At 42.9% G+C, this 21836-nt stretch overlaps 1 protein-coding gene across 1 annotated transcript in view; it reads left to right on the top strand.

The window, feature by feature from the left end:
• LOC113409490 (CLIP-associating protein 2-like) overlaps positions 1 to 5374 on the top strand; it is a 271704-nt gene extending 266330 nt beyond the window's left edge. The window contains exons 39-40 of the mRNA XM_029914215.1: positions 1321 to 1437; positions 3624 to 5374. Of these exons, the coding sequence (XP_029770075.1) occupies positions 1321 to 1437; positions 3624 to 3710 (204 nt within the window). The 3' untranslated portion in view covers positions 3711 to 5374. The remainder of the gene's footprint in view (positions 1 to 1320; positions 1438 to 3623) is intronic.
• The last annotated feature ends 16462 nt before the right edge of the window (positions 5375 to 21836 follow it).

The raw sequence follows: 21836 nt of genomic DNA, 5'->3' as shown, positions 1-21836 counted from the left end.
GGACAGGAAGAGGCTGAGTGAAACGGGAAAAAGGGTCTCTAACCACTAGCAAACACTCCCTTCAGAACCTGGAATTTAACCTGGTAGTCCTGAGTCTGCATTCTTCTACGGTCAGCAAATAGCTGTGAAACCTACTGGCAAAGTGTGTGTGTCATCCTACTCTAGTGTTGGTCCACATGGAGGATGGCAACCTGCTGCTGCTGCCAGTTACTCCATGAGCTCAAGTGGTAGATGTCTGTGGACCTAATGGTCCAAACTCTGTTGATTTGTTAAGTTGGGGGTCAGTCTGATTCCACAATATTTGGTGGGGGGTGTTTAAAAGAATTAGGAAGTTACATTTTTAAGAAACTTACATTAAATGGGCATTACAGTTGTGACAACAAGCTCTCAAAGGTTAGGAAATTCCAGAAATAAGGTTGCACAAGCAACCATATGGTTACCTCCCTCTTCAGGGACCTCTCATAGGAGAGAATCCCTTTGTAAGATGCGGATTCTTTTCTCAAGAAGAGAGCCAAAGATGAGGTTCCTTAGCAACACCCAGGGAAAGGATTTTATGTCTGCTATTTCCTGATGCCCAAGAAGAATGACAGTCTGACACCCATCCTGGACCTCAGAAACCTCAACAAGTACGTAAGAAACTTCAAGCTCAGCAAGCAGCAAGTTGGAGTTCAGTGCACACTTTCACAAAGCACTGCTCCTCAGCCTTAGAGTTGCATTCTGATGCTCAGTTTGAGAGAGCAGCACAACAGTCCATATTTAACTAAGAAGCCACCATCATCCTGCTGATATCCCACAAGTGGGAGTGCACGGAGACCCTTGATGAAGAAAGAGATTACTAACCAGTAACTATTGTTCTTCAGAAGTCGTCTCTGTATATTCATACTACCTACCCCCTTCCTCTCTACCTCACAGTTCTATATAACATTTGGACTCCACAGTTAGAGGGAAGGAGTTGAGGTGGTTGGTGGATGCATTCTTGTTGAGTAGGGCAATGATGTTGCACCCATGCAAGATCTCTCTCGTGCTTCTCAATGGACGTGGATTTTCAAGGCAGTTCCACAGTTCTATGCTTGGGGCACCATATTCCACAAGTGTAAATGCACAGAGGTGACTCTCAGAGAACAACAGTTACTGATAAATAACCTCTGTTTACCTGGGCAAGTTTAATTTTGGCATTTTCTAACTTTGGAGTGCTTCTCTTGGTAACCTTAACATTCATTTAGTGTGATTTTTTGGGGGGGATGTATCTATAAAAAGAAATCTCTCTCTTGGAATTTTAGTCATATGCTACCTATTAATGTTAATTTCCTTGCTTTCTAGGGTTATGATAATTCGGAGAGCAGTGTTCGTAAGGCTTGTGTTTTCTGCCTTGTAGCCATTCATGCAGTAATTGGCGATGAACTAAAACCACATCTCAGTCAACTCACAGGCAGCAAAGTAAGTGGAGGATGCCATTTACAGAAATCCTAGTCCCTAATTGCATGTATATGTTTACATGCGGTGTAGTTGTGAGCAACTATTAAAACTAAGAAAGTATATATCTGAAGGAATAATAACCCAGGTTGCTGAAGCTACTAGCAAACAGAGAGGATCAAGGTGACTTTCATATGTGAGACTCAAAAATATGCAAACCATAAATCCAATCTTCATGCAAGTGAAGTTTTAATTGATTTATAAGAAATGCTGAATTAGGCCCCATGTTTTGCTGTGTTAGATTAGATTTGGTTATATTATAAATTAGCTCAAAAGCACAACTGTGCCTCAAAATATAAAAAAAATTCTCCTTGAAAAATTAGATTAAGGAACCTTCGCATAAACATCCTTAAGATGGTTGAGTACACCTTCAAAATCAGTGTATTGACTTAGTGTTGTGTATATATTACATAAGATGGTAGGTAATTCCACACCGAACATAATCAGTGTACTGACTTTCATCTCCACCATTGCTCCATCTGGTGTTGCCTTTTGAAAATGTCATTGTTTGGTGGGAGATAAAGGTACATTAGAAGTAAATTAACCAATTATGTTTCTATCTGTTCCTCTCCTTAAGTAATTTGCATGCCACAACCTTTTAAGTACATATTATTTTTGTATTATTTGAGAAACACAAAATCTTTAATGCATCTTTTTGGATGGCTGCACATTTGCAGAAAAATTTAATTTACATAAAGAACAGGAGTACTTGTGGCACCTTAGAGACTAACAAATTTATTTGAGCATAAGCTTGCATCCGAAGAAGTGGGCTATAGCCCACGAAAGCTTAAAGTTAGATGAATATTTTTTGGTTACCAGACCTCCCTTATAATCTTTAGTTTAATGGTTAGGGTACTGTGCTGAGTGTGGGAAACTCAGGTTCAATTTACTCTGCCTCATGAGGATCGGTGACTTGTACTTGGATTTCTCACATCCTAGGTTGAGTGCCCTAATTACCACACAAGAGAGTCGCTCTCAATCTCTTTCCCTGGCAAAATGACTATCTATTGTCATAAATGACCATGAATATCTACTATAATTGACAATGGGTAATCATTGGGCCAGGGAGAAAGTGTGAGAATTACTCTATAGCCAGGTGGTTAGGTCATCCATGTTGGATGTGGGAGACTCCAGTTCAAGTTCCTGATCCACATCAGGCAAAGGAGGGAATTGAACCTGGGACTCCCATGTCTCAGAAGAGACCCTAACCACTGGGCTACTCCTGGGGGAATTCTGTGCCACTGCACAATGCAGAATTTTGCAGAAAATAATGTTGTGCATGCAGAATTTCCTTTTTCCCCCCACAAAAATGAGCTCAGAGCTATTGGTCACCACTAGGGGCTGCTGGACCTGGCGAAGCCCAGCTCGCAAATAGAAGACAAGGCCGGGGAGAGGGGGAGGAAGAGTTCCCAGCACACCCTGATGGAAGGAAGCAGTGGCATGTGGGGAAACTCCATGCAAGCCTGGGATCCAGCATCAGGCTGTTTCTCCCTCTGGATTCCTGGACTCTGGGGGGTAGTGGGTGTGAGTGTCTTGGGGGGGGGGGGCAGAGAAACAGGAACTGGGTTGTCGTAGGGGTTTCTTTAACTCTCTACTTCTGGGGGAATTTGTGAGTGTCTGTATTGTTACAGACATACTTGCTGACAGCTATTTTGAAATAAATTACCAAAATAATTGAAACTGGCATGATTATATAGTGTTGTTTTGAAAAATAAAATTTGCAGAATTTTTAATTTTTTGGCGCAGAATTCCCCCAGGACTATACTGGGATAAAGATTATAAAAGAGGTCCTCTTCTCCCCTCCCCCAGGCATTTTCTGAGTCTAGTCCTTTATTTTTGTAAAACCGCTCAAAACTGAAATGAAAAATGTTGGGTTGAACCAAAATGTTTTGTTTCAACCTTATTCTAAATATTTCAGACTTTTTGATTCGCCAAAAAAAATTCATTTTCGGTTTGACCTGAAACAAAACTTATTTAAGTGTTTCAGCATTACCGGCGAAGCAAAAAATCCATTATTCACTCAGCTTTATTTAGAATTTTCTTCACTGTCTGTCTTCTTACTATTACTGATAGACTATTTTAGAATTTTTACTATTAAACTGTGTTTCTGATAAATGTTAAACAAATGCATTTCTGAATTAAATCTTCAGATGAAATTATTGAACCTTTACATCAAACGTGCACAAACAGGCTCTGGAGCAGGTGACACAGCAGCAGTTGTATCTGGACAAAGCTAATGAAACTGACGACAGTGAACCAGGTCTTCTAAAGAAAGGACAGGCACTCTGATATCAGTGAAAGGAAAATTCTCTCACACACCTTTGGAACTTTTTTTTTTTTTTTCCCCTCTCCAGTTTGTCTTTTGTTTTCTTTTTTTGTTATTTTTTTAAACTGATGGCTAACCCTCAGCCTGCATGTGACTGTTGCAGTAGAATTATTCCAAATCCAAGGAGAAAACAGTATTAATATCAGCTGGTCAAAACACAATAAATTTTAAAAATCTAATCCATCACTTTTCCTGTTCGCACTCCTCTGTGTGTCTTCCCATTAACTTTTACCAGTGTTATGACTGTATTTAAAAAGAATTTTTAAAAATGCTAATTAAACAGGAATGCTTTAAGCTTTAAAAGTTAAAATCTAAATTCTTTTGCTTTTTTATTTTTGGCTGCAGAATAACATGCCATTTTTATTGCAGTTTTGTTTAAATATCATATCCTTTGCTAGAAAGAAGAAATTATATGAAACAAGGCAGGACTAGTCTGAACTGCAACTAGACTCAGTCACTGTGTTGATGGTACATCATCTTATTTGTATCTTGTTTGGGATATTCTGGAGTATGAGAATTATGCCCATAAAAAAACTGGATTGATCCAGTTCTTTGAAAGTGATATTGTTCATTGGTTGTATGTTTGTCCCATAAATAAGAATTTAGTGTGAGCCGTAGAGGACTAGTACAGCTAGCACATCATAATGTGGAAGACAGCCTGTTCAGGGTCCAGTGTTGCAAAATTGGTGATAGTGTGACAACCTGCTTTCTAGCAGCAGAGAAAACACTTACTTGATGGACCTGAACCATCCTTGTCACCATCCTTTCTTCAAGCAGGATGCCTCAGAGTGGAGTGCTCTGCCCAAGCATGCTCAGTATGTATTTATCTTTATCACTAGAATGTTTCCTCTCAACCTAGTTGCTGGAACCAGTAGTGTTGTATTGTAACTCACATGGGGGATATATGACAACAGTGCAGTTCATTGCTTGTCTTTTTAAAAGCACTACAACATTCTGCACTGAATTTTTAGGGTGGGGGGAGAATCACAAGCACTATGAATCTTGCCACTTTTTCCAAAAAAAAAAAAAAAAAAAAGTTATGGATGAATTGGGAAAGCTGCACCAAATTATTTGCATGGTTTTCTTGAATAGCATCATCAAGACCCATCTGGATTAAGGTGTGAAAATGTTTTCAGGTTGTTTTATTTTTTAAATTTTAGTTTATTGTTAATAATGCTTCTTTGTATTTATGATAATGGAAAGAGAGAACAAAAATCAAGTAAATATATGTCCCTGAATGTCTTTCTGTTTCTCAGATGTAATCAACAAGCTACTTAGCTGAGAGATGGGGTAAAACAGCACCCTATCCAGGAATGATGGAACCTGGGTTTTTTTTACTATGGTATGGTCTAGTTTTAGGACATGTGTCCTGGTAAGAGAGAAAATAGCAGTGCCAAGGATGTTCTTCTATGCTACGCTAAAATTCTCTCTACCTCTTCAGGGTGATTACTTTTGACTGAGCTGCTGCCCATAGTGTCTTGTGGAAAAACTGTCTATAGAAATCTTTTTTTTTAATTATTTTTTCAAATCACCATTTGCTACTGTGTATTCGAAGCCCTGTTCTTTATCATGTAGCCAAATGCACTTCAATTGCTAGTTACCTTGAAAGACAAAACTGAAAAAAGTGGAGCTGGATACTTGCAGTTACACTCTGTGAGAGGTCATTTTCACTTAATCTAAAGTGAATCTGACAGAGAAAGTTGAGACATGGTTATTAAAGAAGCAGTTTGCTGCTGTTGCAGAGATGTTTTCTTTGGGCGGGGGAAATGTAGAAATGTATGTAAAAACTTTAAAAAAGGAAAATTCTCATTATTTGTCACTGGACTTTTTTTTTTTTTTTTTTTTTTAGCAGCTGCATCAGGAAAGTAGTGTCTCCCCTTTCTCTCCTCCCTTGTGTGCAACTTTCTTTGTTTTCTACTGTTTAACTACATTGTGTATTTATAGTTCTTTGCTTACCATTGTGCATATACTGGCAATAAAATGTACATAACATTACTTGAAAAAAAATTAACAATGTATACAGGCCGTTTTTCTGTTTTATTTAATCATGTTATGTGAAAGATTATAGATGTCATAGGCACCAATATTGTTTTCAAAAGATTCTGCATAATTGCTGTGTGTTCAGAATGCTGCTTTTTTAGACATTCTAAGTATCCCATTTCTCATAAAGGATTTTGCTATCTTTATTTCAGTGGTACAGAAAATCCCTGTTTTTTTAAATTGTCACTCAGATTACAGTTTAACAGCCCTACTTTAATCCTTCTTCATAAGTGTGAATGTATAAGATATTAATTCTGTTTGTTCTGAAGAGTGTTCTTTTAAGGCTTGACCTCAGGAGGACTTCGCTATTTCCATTCTTTCTGAACATGGAGTCTGTCCCAATTACACTACAAAAATAACCCTATTTAAGTATGTTTATGGCCTAATGTTATAACCTTTTTTTCCTTAATGATGTGGACAGGGGGGGAAAAAAACTATCAGTCCCTTTGAGAGAGAGAGAGATGTTATCTTGGGTACATAGATAGCAAGGCTAAAAGTTGGTTCTTTACTTTTTTGGAGGGTTGATGGCGGGGGTTGTTTATGTTCACAAAGACAAAGAAATCATGTTTTTATAAGAAGCTTGGACCACAATCATATGTCACACCATATTTAAACATCCCATGTCCTTAAAAAAAACTAAACATAAATTTTAAATGTTTAAAAATTTTTAATCCTCAATAATGACCTGACCATATCTGCTAGTCACAGGTAACAGATTGCTGAGTATGCACTTTCCTGTGAAAAGGATCTGTTTTTTATTCATTGAATCATAGGATAGGAGTGTGGAAGTTTACAATAAAAATGCATATTGCTCCCATTGACAGTGGACAAGCTACAGTAATCCTTTACTTGGGCTTTATTTCCTATGTTGTAAATAAAAGCTAGCTCGGTTTAATTGCAACTATAATTAATGGTGTCTTGTACATGTTAAACTGGAGATCTCTAATGAATGCGCATAAAGATGTAGTGCAGTGAAAAGAAGTTTTACAGTGTTGGTGGTCAGCAAAAAGTTCAGATAGTTCTAAGGACGATGTCATCTCTTAATAGCCTTTCTTTCCTTGTAAGGTTATAATGCAAAACTTTTAAGCTGGAACACGTATTTTAAAACATATACCTATGGTTCTTAAAAAGTTTGATTATGGGGGTAGAATATCTATATTTTGCAGTTGTATGTAAAAATAAAACCACAATATATCCAGAGTCAGAATAATAAATGTAAAGGTGATTTGACATGCCAATTGTCTTAAAGTAAAATTTGACTGTTGTGTTGTGCTCAACCTAAGCCCCAGCCAGGAAGTTGGGGTAATTAGTTGAAGTTGAAAGGACACTGTAAACTTAAATTGTGTTGATTTTTAATTTTGTTTAAAATTTCCTTTAAAAACTACAGATAACAGATTTGTTTTCGGTGTTTTAAGGGCGGAGTCCTAGGATAAGGATTAAATGCTTGTGTCCTGGGAAAAAATATTTTGGGAATATCCATGCTAGCCTTTACAAACGTATTAGTTCCCCTGAATTAATTGGCAATAAATTAATTCAAGGTAAAAAGTCCATTGAAGACAAACCCCAACTGTCAAATTTCAATTTTCAGTAAAGGAAGCATTTTACAGAATTCTCAATTATAACTTTCAAATATAACGTTTTCCTTTTGAAAACAAATACATACAAGGCAAAGCCAGACTGAGGAGTAAGGCTGGTGAATTATGCAGCAATAAATGCATTTGATGCTTAATGGTAACTGGAATTATTCTATTTGTTATGGTAAAGGTCAATTATTATGAGCCATAGACTTAGAATATGGTAAACATTAAACTAAGCAAGAAGGAAATAAAGTGGTGAGGTTGGGACCAGCAAGGTTATCAGGAGAATGAAAACTAGTGTTTTTCCATTTTAGCAAACTTACCAGTTTTGCAATTGCAAATATCCTAAAATAGTCTAGTACCACTGAATTTTTAATTAATTTGTTTTCATAAAAATGTTCTTTGAAATAAATTGTAAATAAATACCTTTCTAATTGTCCAGTGTAAATTTTGCCTCCAACCTTTCCAGGCATGCAACTATGTAGACTGCAAAGATATAACTCATTGATCGGAAATATTCTCTTAAAATTCATTGAATGATATATAATTTTAAAAAGTTTGTCTACCTAAATACAGGGAAGATTTTCAGAAGCACCTACAGGATATACAGGTCCGATTTGAATCTTTGTGCTTCTTAATACCTTATACACTGAAAATTTCACTATACACATTAATAAATGTTTGTCATATGAATGCATTTACAAATGCCCAAAATACTGTTTGTCTCATGTAAACTGGTAATGGAATACAGAGCCTAGGTTGCCAGTCAAAGTCCACTCACTCCAGGTTAATGATGAGAGATTGATATTTGGTGACAAATACATCAGTGAGATGTATTTGTGAAATAAATTAGTAGTCTGTCTAGCTCCTACATATAAATATTTATATTTAAAAAAATGCTGCCTGCATCATATTTAGCTCCCATGTTGATAATTTCTGTATGCATGCCATGGACTGATTGGGTAGAATTGCAGTATCCTCTCACCATTAGAGATCATTTCTTCAAGTCAGTCTGAAGGCGCTTTGATGTAGTCATGGGGGGAAATTTGAGGCTGCCCAGGCCTTATTTGTTTTATAGATGAACAGAGAATTTCACTTTGGCATCTTGCCCTGACACAAGCTCTAATTTGGTACCCATGTTAACAAGTGCCATTTTTCTTCACAAGTCTTTAAGCCAGGTTTGTCTCCCGCTGCAGTGGATTAGGAGATAGCACAGCCAGTCTCTTCCTCTTACCATCCATACTTCTTCTGGAGACCCCACCCTGAATTTGGAAAGATGGAACAGATAATTGACAGACAGGCAAGCAAGAAGAAATCATTTTCCTCTGTTATAAGTATCAAGCATTTCTGTATGTATATTTATGAAAACATTGTCCTGAAGAAAGTTTTACACCTTGAGTAACCCCAGCTATATACAGGTTTCAGAAGATGATAGGGAGTAAGCCTTACCGTCCCAGGTAAGTACTGAAGCAAATTTCCAGGTGGGAAACTTCCAAGTTTATTCAGACTGGGACTGCCACATTATTTAACTGCCATAAGACAAAGCTGAACAATTATTTTAATACTATCAACTTTCAAAGAGGTTTGTAGTCAAGCTAGATCCTCTGAGAAACTATTGCAAGAGTATATGCTTTTTATAACTGGTTTTAGAGTTCTTAAATAATTAATTTTTGAAACTTTGATCAGAGGCCACTATCAAAAAATTAACAATGAAAATTGATTGTATTTACAAGTTTTAGTAAAAAAAAATAATGGGGATGATTTAGTTGGAAAATTCCCATAGTGATGTTTACAAAAGCATTCTTTAAAAAACTATCAGTGGTCTGTTACTGTTAAGCAGTAGTGACTGATAACTGATAAGAACATAAGAATGGCCATGCTGGGTCAGACCAATGGTCCATCTAGCCCAGTATCCTGGCTTCCAACAGTGGCCAATGCTAGACGCTTCAGAGGGAGTGAACAGAACAGGGCATTCACCAAGTGATCCATCCCCTGTCGTCCAGTCTCAGCATCTAGTAGGCAGAGGTTTAGGGACACTGAGAGCATGGGGTTTTGTCCATTGATGGACCTATTCTCCAGGAACTTCTCATTCTTTTTTGAAGCCAGTTATATTTTTGGCCTTCAGAACATCCCCTGGCATGAAGTACTTCCTTATGTTTGTTTTAAACCTGCTGCCTATTAATTTCATTGGGAGACTCCTGGTTTATGTGAAGTGGTAAATAACACCTTCCTTATCACTTTCTCCACACCATGATTTTATAGACCTTTATCATACCCCCTCTTAATCTCTTTTCTAAAATGAATAGTTCCAGTCTTTTTAATCTCTACTCATATGGAAGCTGTTCCATACTCCTAATAATTTTTATTGGTCCTCTCTGTATTTTTTCCAGTTCTCATAGATCTTTAAGATGGAGTAACCAGAAATGCACACAGTATTCAAAATGTGGGTGTACCATGGATTTATATAGTGGCATTATGGTATATTCTGTCTTATTTTCTATCCCCTTCCTAATAGTTCCTAACATTGCTAGCTTTTTTGACTGCCGCTGCACATTGAGCAGATATTTTCAGAGAGTCATCCATGACGACTTTCTGGAGTAGTAACCACTAATTTATAACTCTTCGCAGTCAGCTGTGGACTTAACTATCTTGAGTAGTTTAGTACTGTCTGCAAACTTTGCTACCTTACTGTTTACCCATTTTTCCAGATAATTTAAGAGTATGTTCAACAGCACTTGTCCCAGTACAGATCCTTGGGGGGACCCCAATCTTTACCTCTCTCCTCTATGAAAACTGACCATTTATTCATGCCCTTTGTTTTCCTTTCTTAACCAGTAACTCATATGGATCCCTCTTATCCCATAATTGCTTACAAGCCTTTGGTGTGGGACCTTGTCCAAAGGCTTTCTGAAAGTCCAAGTACACTATATCCACTGGATCACACTTGTCCACATTTGTTGACATCCTCAAAGAATTCTAATAGATTGGTGATGCATGATTTCCCTTTACAAAAGCTGTTTTGACTCTTCACCAACATTGTGTTCATATATGTGTCTGATAATTTTGTTCTTTACTATAGTTTCAGCCAGTTTGCCTGGTACTGAAGTTAGGCTTACTAGCCTGTAATTGCCAGGTGTTCACCTCTGGAGCCTTTTTTAAACATGGGTGTTATACTAGCTATTCTCTAGTCATCTGGTACAGAGGCTGATTTAAGTGAAGGCTACATACCATAGTTAGTAGTTCTGCAATTGCATATTTGAGCCCTTTCAGAATTCTTGAGTGAATACCATCACATTCTGGTGATTTATTACTGTTTAATTTATCAATTTGTTCCAAAAACTCCTCTATCAACACCTTAATCTGGGATAGTTCTCAGAGTTGTCACCTAAAAAGAATAGCTCAGGTGTGGGAATCTCCCTCACATCCTCTGCAATGAAGACCGATACAATGGCCTTGTCTTCCTTGAATGCTACTTTAGCACCTCAATTGTCCAACGACCCCACAGGTTGTTTGGCAGACTTCCTGCTTCTGTTGTACTTTTAAAAAAAAAAAATTCCAGTTAGTTTTTGTCTTTTGCTAGTTGCTCTTCAAATTCTTTGAGAAAATATTATAAAAGGTATAGTATGCTAAATGTGCTAATGTTTAGAGGCACAGAGATAAAGTATTAAACACTGTGTGTTCTAAACACTTGTGTAATTTCCATCAAGTATAAAGTTTCTGCAGATGTTAGTGTGTTTAAAAACCTTTGTATCTGTGTTTGAACTGAGCCTGTTTCAGGGAAGTAGCAATGGAATAAATAAAGGCTATGTAGAGAGTTCTGGGGAATATCCTTCTGGAGGGAAAAAGGAAAATACGTGCCTCTTTTGGTGCAAAGTGGCACATCATACAGACAAAAAATTTGCTTCTCAAATTTATCATCTAAGGATAAGTCCTCACTGGCAAGGGATTAGAAAGGCAACCGAGCTCCATCAGAGACTTGGAAAGTTCCCATGTACTCCATTTCCTTCATTTTGAACACTGCTTTGTAAATAAGCACTATGTACATTTGATTATTTTACGTTCTTATGTATCCAGTTATTTTTCTTTGAGTGCTTGCTCATGTCAATTCCATTCTAGGTGTGCGCGTGCCCACATGAGCGGCCGTCAGCTTGCCTTAGCAGTACCCGTAGGGCCGACTGTAGTGCCCTCTAGAGTGCTGCACTCATCCACAGTATATCCAGGCGCTGCCAGCCCATGCCCTCTCAGTTCCTTCTTACTGCCCGTGGTGGTCAGTCGGCGCGCCTCTCTTGCTTGTCAAGAGCTAGCGGTTTCTCCCATTGGACTTTGTTCCTTCGGGCCTTTGTTCGACTGTAGTTAGTGTTAAGTAGTTAAGTGCATAATTAGCTGATAGTTAAGGTCCCAGCGGGGACCTTAGCAGCTTCTGGGTTTAAGCCCTGCTCGATCTGTGGAAGGCCTATGCCTGTGAGTGACCCCCACGACAGCTGCCTAAGTGCTTGGGGGAATCACACATCAAGGAGCGTTGCCGGATCTGTAAGAACTTTTGGTCTCGCACCCAGAAGGAGAGGGACATTCGCCTCAGGGCTCTCCTGATGGAGTCCACTCTCCGCCCGGCTCCGAGACCTCTACGCAGGCTGCACTGAGTACTCTGGCCTCTGTGCGCAGTGCATCGCTGGCGCCGGCACCAGTCTGAAGAAGAAGGCGAAGAAGCACTTGCCAGTGCTGACCAAGAACGCCCAGGGGTCATCTGGTAGAGGGACTGGGCCTGTCCACCAACCTTCCCCAGAGCAGCGTCAGCATGCCTCTGCGGCTGGGGCTCTTAGCCCTCTTAAAGGTCCGTCACTGACTCTGGTGAGCAGTATGGGACCCACCATCCTGCCAGCACGTCATCATCCCAAGCCCAGGCGCAGAGAGAGCACGGGTCTCCACCTGGTCCTGTGATGTCTCCAGTGCCGCAGGACCAGGCTAAGGCTCCCTGAGAGGGCAAGTCAGCTGTTAACCACCCTCTGGGGGTGGGGGAGTGCTCTAGGTCGCTGGACAAGCAATCCTGTGGTAGGTTGCAACCGCACCACCAGTTGCCCAAACTCTCCCCGAGCATGCCGAGACGTTATTCCCCAGTGCGAGGTTGATGCTCCCCATATTATGACCGACGCCGTTCGCCCTTTCACCGATCCACGTCTAGACGTTGGTCTCGCTCGCTGGCACTGTGGAACGGCTCCCCCTCATGTTACCGGTCTCCACGGCACCATTCCCCCCGATGCCGATCTGCCTGGCACTCGGACCGTTCTCCCTGGTATAGCCACCGGTCACTTACACCTGGTCAGTCTCACTGGTAGCCACGACCAGCAAGCAGACCCAGGTGTCAACGGCTCCTCACTGGTCACCGGAGAGTGGTTCCTCTGACGTGGAGGCCCAGTTCAGCCCATCGCTCCAATCTCCGCGACGGGATTGGGCACCAGAAACTACTCTGCCATCCATGGCACCGCAGTGGCAGCAAGGCCAGTGGCCAACATAGTGGCCATATTGAGGAGCATGGAGCATTCCGGTGATGATGATGCCCCCTTTCCAGCGCGCATTAGTGGCTGCGTCGGAGCAAAGATCGACGGCCCCACTGGCACCAGGCCCGGTACTGGAAGCTCACTCCAAGGTTGGGTTGGAGGATCCAGTGCCCACCCCCAAACCTCCCTCTCCAGCGGCTGCCGAGCCCTCAGCGCCTCCATCGGCGTCCAGGGCCATCTCCTCTTCCCCAGACGAGGCGGTCGCAGGACCTTCCTCTAGCCCACCACCTTAAAACGGGCTGAGAAAAAGTACTTTGTGCCGGCCAAAGGTTTTGAGTATTTGTATACCCACCCTCCCCTAGGCTCGCTGGTTGTGTTGGCAGCCAACAAGAAGGACAAGCAGGTCCCCACCGCCTCTAAACCCAAGAACAAAGAAATCACAAAATTTGATTTATTAGGCAGAAAAAAATTTTCAACAGCCAGCTTACAATTCCGGGTGGTGAATCATGAGGCCCTGCTGGGCTGTTACAATTTTAACCGCTGGGACAGCCTCCAGATGTTCCAGGACTCCCTTCCTCAGGGTCAGGCTCAGGAGTTTGGTACCTTGGTAGAGGAAGGGACTGTGGCAGCCATATATATTCCCTGCAAATGGCATGGGACTCAGCAACGAGGGTGGTCGCACTGGGGGTGGTTATGCGACGTAGCTCCTGGCAGGCCTCAATTCAGGATCTCCCCTTTGACAGAGTTGGGCTCTTCTCTGGTCAAACAGATGCCAAGCTACACAGGTTGAAGGACACTAAGGCTACCTTTTGCTCGTTGGGCATGCATACCCCACAGTCCACCAGTAAGCCATTCCGGCCTCCTCCTCCATCGAGGCCTTGGCAAGCCCGGCAGGGATCTGCAAGGAGAAGGGACACCGGGTTTATCAGTCACTGCCCTTCCTGTATATCCTGTATAAAAGGCACAATAATACTGTGAAGTACTATATTATTTTATGTTGGACAATAGAAGATTTTAATGTCTTCACATATACTGTTTTAATGAAAAACAGTTACCATTTGATTATACTGGAATTTTTTAACAGGCTTTACACAAATATTGAATTGCAAAACACCACAACCATAAAAGAATGTAATGGTGCCTATAGGCGAAGCCCATATCAATGGTTTCTTTGGGAAGTTAATTTATAGCACTGACATCTGGTTGTCACTGAGCTAGTTGCAGAGCTCACTCCAGCTCTGATGGATGTGGATTCACTCTCGACTTAAAGGATGCTTACTTCCATGTCTCCATATTTCCAGGACAAAGATGGTTCCTGCATTTCATAGTGGCAGGGCCCACTTCCAGTTCATGGCGTTACCCTTTGGCCTGTTCTCGGCCCCTAGGGCGTTCACGAAATGCGTGGCGCCTGTAGCGGCTTACCTCAGACACTGGGGGGTCCAGATCTTTTCGTACCTCAACGACTGGCTCATCAAGGACAGGTCTCCGGGACAGGTGCGGAGAAGCCTCGGTATGGTATGCTCCACTTGCAATGATCTGGGCCTGTTGTTAAACACAGAAAAGTCCATGTTAAAAGTCCTAGCGCATAGAGTTTATCAGAGCGGTTCTCAATTCCATGCGAGCCAGGGCCTTCCTTCCGGAAGAACGCTTTCAGGCCATGGTGTATCTCATTGCCCACGTGAGGAGACATCCGATCACCATAGCCCACACTTGCCTGCGGCTGATGGGCCACATGGCAGTGGGAATGTACATGGTCAGGCACGCCTGGCTTCATCTGCAACCCCTGCAAGCATGGGTAGCAACGGTCTACATTCACAGCAGGCACCCCCTAGACCAGTGGCTCCCAAATTATAACAACCTGTGAACCCCTTTCAATAAAATGTCATGCCTTGTGAACCCCCTCCTAAAAATGAATATTTCCAGCGATTTTCTCCTTTATCTGAGTAAAAATTATAAAAGCAGTGATCTTGGAAATATAAAATTTGTTATGACATACTTATTACACACTATTTATTATTATTTATCATTACAGTATGTTTATTACATTATGAAAACAGCAACACTCTTCCAAGATTTCACTTTTGTAGCTTGTATCACTTTGAATAAGCCTGCTATAAGACAAGGCTCCTATGTTTCATCAGGGAGTATTAGATGTGAAACAGCATGAAGCTATTTAAGAAGCCAACTCAGAGTTCCTCCTACACAAGCATTCAGGTCTTGAGCAGTCCAGGCAAACAATGCACATTACAACAAAGCTTAAACTTGTTCTTCATAATAATTTTAAAAACAATACTAGCTGCCTATTTAATTTTTAAAACAGCAAAAAATATCCACCTCCCTTTCCATTTCTTATAAGGAGTCTTGAAATTGAAATCTCACTGTGCTAGATATGCTTGCTTTGATCTGCTTAGCTCTTGGAAGTCCAGGGGCTCCGGGCTGCTGGCCCTGTGCTGCCCAGGGTACCTAGGGACAGCTCTGTCCACCATTAGGGAATTTTTTTCCAAGAAGCCCCTGTAACATTTTGTGAACCCCCAGGGATTCACAAACCCCAGTTTGGGAACCACTGCCCTAGACTGAGCGGTTATGATGCATCCTCTTGTCCTTGAACTGGTGGCTAAACCCCAAGTCAGTGCTGTGGGGAGTTGCCTTTGTGTTCCCATCTCCATCACTCAGCCTGGTCTCGGACGCGTCAGATCTGGGCTGGGGAGCCCACCTGGGCAAGCTCAGCATCTAAGGTTGCTGGATGCAGTACGACTTAGCTCTTCATATCAGCGTCAGGGAGCTCAAGGCGGTGCACCTGACCTGTCAGGTATTTTTGCCCCACCTGAAAGGCAAGGTGGTGCAGGTCCTCACGGACAACATGGCCACAATATATTACATCAACAGGCAGGGCAGCGCCAGATCCTCGGCCCTGTGTCAAGACGCACTCAGCCTCTGGGACCTTTGTGTGCAGAACGCCATCCACCTCAGGGCCGCTCACTTACCTGAAACCAGGAATGTCCTGGTAGATCGCCTCAGTAGGACCTTCTCCTCTCGCCACGAGTGGTCACTCCATCCAGAGATGGTCAACCTGATCTTCCGACGGTGGGGGACTCCCCAGGTGGACCTGTTTGCATCCAGACAGAACAGGAAGTGCCATGTGTTCTGCTCCCTATACGGCAGGGACAAGGGTTCCCTGTCGGACGTCTTCCTGCTCCCGTGGTCGGGAGCACTGATGTATGCCTTTCCACCAATGCCACCAATATCCACAGATTCCTGCTAAAGGTGAAGCAAGACAGATTGTGGGTTATTCTCATTGCCCCAGCGTGGCCTTGCCAGCACTGGTTCGGCATGCTGCTGAGTCTTTCCATGGCCAACCCACTGCAGTTACCTCTCTGTCCGGATCTGCTATCCCAGAACCACAGCAATCTGCTGTAGCCGAACCTGGTGTCGCTACACCTGACAGTGTGGCTGCTCCATGGCTAAGCACACGAGCGAGAGTGCTCCATGGTGGTCCAACAGGTCCTGCTGGGCAGCAGGAAGCCTTCCTCCAGGGCTACCTGTCTGGCCAAGGGGGAAGCACTTCGCATGTTGGACCTTGGACAAGCACGTTCATCCTGAGGAGGCCTCATTGCAGGACATCTTGGACTATTTTCTGCATCTAAAGCTCCAGGGCTTGTCGCTGTCTTCGGTTAAAGTGCACCTGGCGCCATTTCTGCATTCCATCCTCTGCTTCAGGGCAGGTCTGTCTTTGCCCATCCCATGATGGCATGATTCCTGAAAGGTCTAGAGCACCTGTACCCGCACGTCCGAGACCCAGTTCCCATGGGACCTGAATCTGGTGCTTTCAAAGCTCATGGTCTTCCTTTTGAACCCCTACGTACCTGCTCCTTCCTGCTCCTTTCCTGGAAGGTGTCCTTCTTGGTCGCTGTAACATCAGCAGGGCAGGGTCCAAGATCAGGAGGGCGCTCATGTTGGAGCCGCCCTATACAGTCTTCTATAAGGACAAGGTCCAGCTGTGCTCACATCTGGCTTTTCTGCCCAAGGTTGTTTCCCAGTTCCACACGGGCCAGGACATTTACTTACCAGTCCTCTGTCTGAAGCCTCACGCATCAGATGAGGAGAGTAGGTTGTATACGCTGGACATCAGATGGGCGCTGGCCTTCTGCATGGATAGAAAGCAACCATTCCGTAAGTCAACACAGTTGTTGGTTGCTGCTTCGGACAGGATGAAGGGTTGCCCGGTGTCCGCCCAGAGAGTTTTGTCTTGGATCACGGCATTCATCCGTCACTGCTACAAGCTGGCAAAAGTGCACCCACCAGCGAGTGTGACAGCTGATTCCACTAGAGCTCAGGCGTCTTCGGCGGTCTTCCTGGTGCAGGTGCCGATCCAAGAGTTCTGTCCGGCCGCCACCTGGCTGTCCATCCATACGTTCGCATCACACTACGCACTGACTCATCAGGCGCGAGACAACACCAGCTTTGACAGAGCTATTCTACAAGCTGCATGACGGTGAACTCCGAGTCCACCTCCATTGATACTGCTTGCAAGTCACCTAGAATGGAATCGATATGAGCAAGCACTCGAAGAAGAAAAACGGTTACCTACCTTTCATAACTGTTCTTCGAGATGTATTGCTCATGTTCATTTCATTACCCACCCTCCTGCCCCTCTGTTGGAGTTGTTGGCAAAAAGGAACTGAGGGCATAGGGCCGGCAGCTCCTGATCTACCATGGCATGAGCACAGCACTCTAGAGAGCACTACAGCCGGCTAAGGCAAAAATCTCTGAGGGCCGTGCACATGGGTGTGCGCACACCTAGAATGGAATCGACATGAGCAAGCACTCGAAGAATAACTGGATACCTAAGAACATAAAATAATCAATTGTACATAGTGCTTATTTATGAAGCAGTGTTCAAAATTGAAGGAGATGGAGTGCATGGGAACTTTCCAAGTCTTCTGGAGTTCAGTTGTTGCCTTTCTAATCCCTTGCCAGATAAAAGTACGTTTGAGAAGCAATTTTTTTGTCTATGATGTGGCAATTCGCACCAAAAGAGGCATGTAGTTTACTTTTTTTCCCTCCAGAAGGATATTCCCCAGAACACTGTACATAGCCTTTATTTATTCCATTGCCACTTCCCTGAAACAGGCTCAGTTCAAATACAGATACAAAGGTTTCTAAACACACTAACATCTGCAGAAACTTTATACTTGATGGAAATTACACAAGTGTTTAGAACACACAGTGTTTAATACTTTATCTCTGTGCCTCTAAACATTAGCACACCTAGAATAGAATGGACATGAGCAACACATCTTGAAGAAGAACAGTTACGAAAGGTAGGTAACGTTTATTTAAAATTGTTGGTTTCCTAAAGGGATATAGCATAATTAGGGTCACAAATTTATTTTCTTAGCTCTCAATCTTGCATTGGGATCCACAAGCATGGACCCCTGCACATGCATGAAGTCCTATTGAAGTTAGGGTTCCGTGGTAGCAGATCCTGATACAGGACTGAGGACTTAAGGCTTGTCTACACAGGAAAATTAAACTAGTATAAGCTAAGGTGTGAATTTAAACTGATATAGTTATGCTAGTATAATATGCATTGTGGACACTTATTCTGGTATAAGTGGACCTTTATTCAAGTATAAGAGGGGCTTTTCCAATTGAGCCTATGCCACTTGGGAAGGGTTTTAGCAAAACTGAAAAAAGCCACTCTTACAGAAGGTTGTAACTTTCCTATGTAGACAAGACCTTAGTTTCTTCATCCCTCAAATAACAAATGTAACGATACCTGAAATCATTAAGTGAAACCTTTTTGAACCCAGCAATCATAAATGTTCCCTTAAAGGAGGTTCCATAAAACACTGTTTATATACCCAATATCAGTGTTTCCCAAACTTGGGAAGCCACTTGTTTAGGGAAAGCCCCTGGCGGGGCGGGCTGGTCTGTGTACCTGCTGTGTCCGCAGGTCCGGCCAATCGTGGCTCCCACTGGCTGCGGTTCGCGGCTCCAGGCCAATGGGAGCTCCTGGAAGCGGCGCGGGCTGAGGGACATACTGGCCACCACTTCCAGCAGCTCCCATTGGCCTGGAGCGGCGAACCGCGGCCAGTGGGAGCCGCGATTGGCCGTACCTGCGGACGCGGCAGGTACACAAACCGGCCCGTCCTGCCAGGGGCTTTCCCTACACAAGCGGTGTCCCAAGTTTGGGCAACACTGCCCTATATTACCATGAGAGAGAGAGAGGGAAAATGTTATGAACTGTTATATGGAGTTTAATTGTTAAACACAAATTTTTTTAAACATTTTACTCAGACCCTAATGAATCTCATGAAGTTTATTATCCTTTTGATAGGTATCTAACATTCCTATTCGGGGGAAATAGACCCCACGTCTTGAAAGAACCAAAATTTGATATTTTATATGCACTATTCATTGTTTTATAATTCTGCTTGAGAGCTAAGTACTTTTTATGGTACAAAAATGTACTTATGTCCAAGTCGGAAACTAAACTATCAATCTAAGTTGGAATTGTAAAAAGCGAAATGTAGATGTTATGTAGCTATTTCACATTTGTGTAGTTCAGAATGTCTTTTTTCATATCTTTCAGTATAAATTAAGTCAAGGTACAAATATTGTTTCTATGTACTTAAATTTTTACTTCTGCGTTTACAAGCTGTGTTCTCATTTATGTTTTGTATTTGGCATTAAGTTAATTTTGCACTTTCTAATTTTCTTTGGAAACAGTATTGCTGCAAATTATTTCAGTCAGTATTCTGTTTTGAAAATAGCTTTTATTATTTTTTTTTGTTAGTTACTACTGTAGGAATTTTCTCCCTTGCTTCCTTAAAATAGCATTAAATGGAAGAAGAAGGGAGGGCAGGAGAAATGGGGATAGGGTTCTCTTCTATCTCATCATTATATGCTGTTTTTCCCCTTTCACCTGCCTCTATCCTCCATGCAATATTCAACCCTTCCTTGACACACAGCAAGAACTTGGTGGCTTGTTGCAGTCTAAGGGTATGTCTACACTACAAAATTAGGTTGATTTTATAGAAGTCGATTTTTAGAAATCGATTTTATACAGTCAATTGTGTATGTCCCCATTAAGCACATTAAGTCGGCGGAGTGCGTCCTCACTACCGTGGCTAGCATCCACTCATGGAGCGGTGCACTGTGAGAAGCTATTCCGCAGTCTCTGCTGCCCATTTGAATTCTGGGTTAAGCCCCCAATGCCTGATGGGGCAAAAACATTGTCGCACGTGGTTTTGGGTACATGTCATCAGTCTCCCCTCCCTCCCTCCATGAAAGCAACTGCAAACAATTGTTTCACACCTTTTTTCCTGGGTTACCCATGCAGATACCATAGCACGGCAAGCATGGAGCCTGCTCAGCTCACCGCTGCTGTTGCGAGCATTGTAAACACCTCGCGCATTATCCTGTAGTATGTGCAGAACCTGGCTAAGAGACAGCAGCACGAGGACGATTGTGAGGAGGACATGGACACAGACGTTCCTTAAAGCACGGCATGTGGCAATTGGGACATCATGGCGGCAGTGGGGCTGGTTGATACAGTGGAATGCCGATTCTGGGCCCGGCAAACAAGCACAGACTGGTGGGACCGCATAGTGTTGCAGGTATGGGATGATTCCCAGTGGCTGCGAAACTTTCACATGCGTAAGGCCACTTTCCTGGAATTCTGTGAGTTGCTTTCCCCCGCCCTGAAGCGCAGGAATACCAAGATGAGAGCTGCCCTGACAGTTGAGAAGCGAGTGGCGATAGCCCTCTGGAAGCTTGCAATGCCTGACTGCTACTGGTCAGTCGGGAATCAATTTGGAGTGGGCAAATCTACTGTGGGGACTGTTGTGATTCAAGTAGCCAATGCAGTCACTGACGTTCTGCTATCAAGAGTAGTGACTCTGGGAAATGTGCAGGTCATAGTGTTATTACATAATTGTTATTACTGCTTGCTGTGTGCTCCATAATATCTGTGAGGGTAAGGGGGAGACGTTTATGGCGGGTTGGGAGGTTGAGGCAAATCGCCTGGCTGCCAATTTTGAACAGCCAGACACCAGGGCGATTAGAAGAGCACAGGTAGGCACGCTGCGCATCAGAGAAGCTTTGAAAACCAGTTTCATGACTGCCTAGGCTACGGTGTGACAGTTGTGTGTGTTTCTTCTTTATGCAAACCCGCCCCCTTTAATTCCCTGTAAGTCAACCACCTCCCCCCCCCCTTTTGATCACAGCTGGCAAAGGAAATATAGTCCCTATTGTTTTGAAACCATGCATTCTTTCTTTATTAATTAAAAAAAAAAAGAGAAAACTGATAAGGTAGCCCGGGTGGGGTGGGGGAGGAAGGAAGGACAAGGCCCCATTGCTTATTGTAGCCATACTACAAATCAAAACTGTTTGAATGACAGCCTTCTGTTGCTTGGGCCATCCTCTGGAGTGGAGTGGCTGGATGCCCGGAGCCTCTCCTCCCCCTCCTCCCACGTTCTTGGGCATCTGGGTGAGGAGGATATGGAACTTGGGGAGGAGGGTAGGCGGTTGTACAGTGGATGCAGCGGTGGTCTGTGCTCTTGTTGGCTTTCCTGCAGCTCCACCAGATGCCTGAGAATGTCCGTTTGCTCCCCCATTAGCCTCAGCATTGCCTCCTGCCTCTTCTCATCGTGCTCACTGTATGCTTTCCTGGACTCTGTCACTGAAGGCCTCCATGCATTCAGCTGTGCCCTATCAGTGCAGGAGGACTGCATGAGCTCGGAAAACATGTCATCACAAGTGCTTTTTTTTTTTTTCCTTCTAATCTGCGATAACCTCTGGGACGGAGATGATAGGGGGAGCATAGAAACAGTTGCACCTACAGAGGGGGATAAAAAGGGAGAGTAAAAGTTAAGATGATACATTTCTGAGAACAAAAGGGAGACTTTCACAGTGAATCAA

Source organism: Terrapene carolina, unplaced genomic scaffold (genome assembly GCF_002925995.2).
Source record: "Terrapene carolina triunguis isolate 2854851 unplaced genomic scaffold, T_m_triunguis-2.0 Scaffold33715, whole genome shotgun sequence".
NCBI classification, from domain to species: domain Eukaryota; kingdom Metazoa; phylum Chordata; order Testudines; family Emydidae; genus Terrapene; species Terrapene triunguis.
This window is presented reverse-complemented; position numbering and strand designations above follow the sequence as displayed.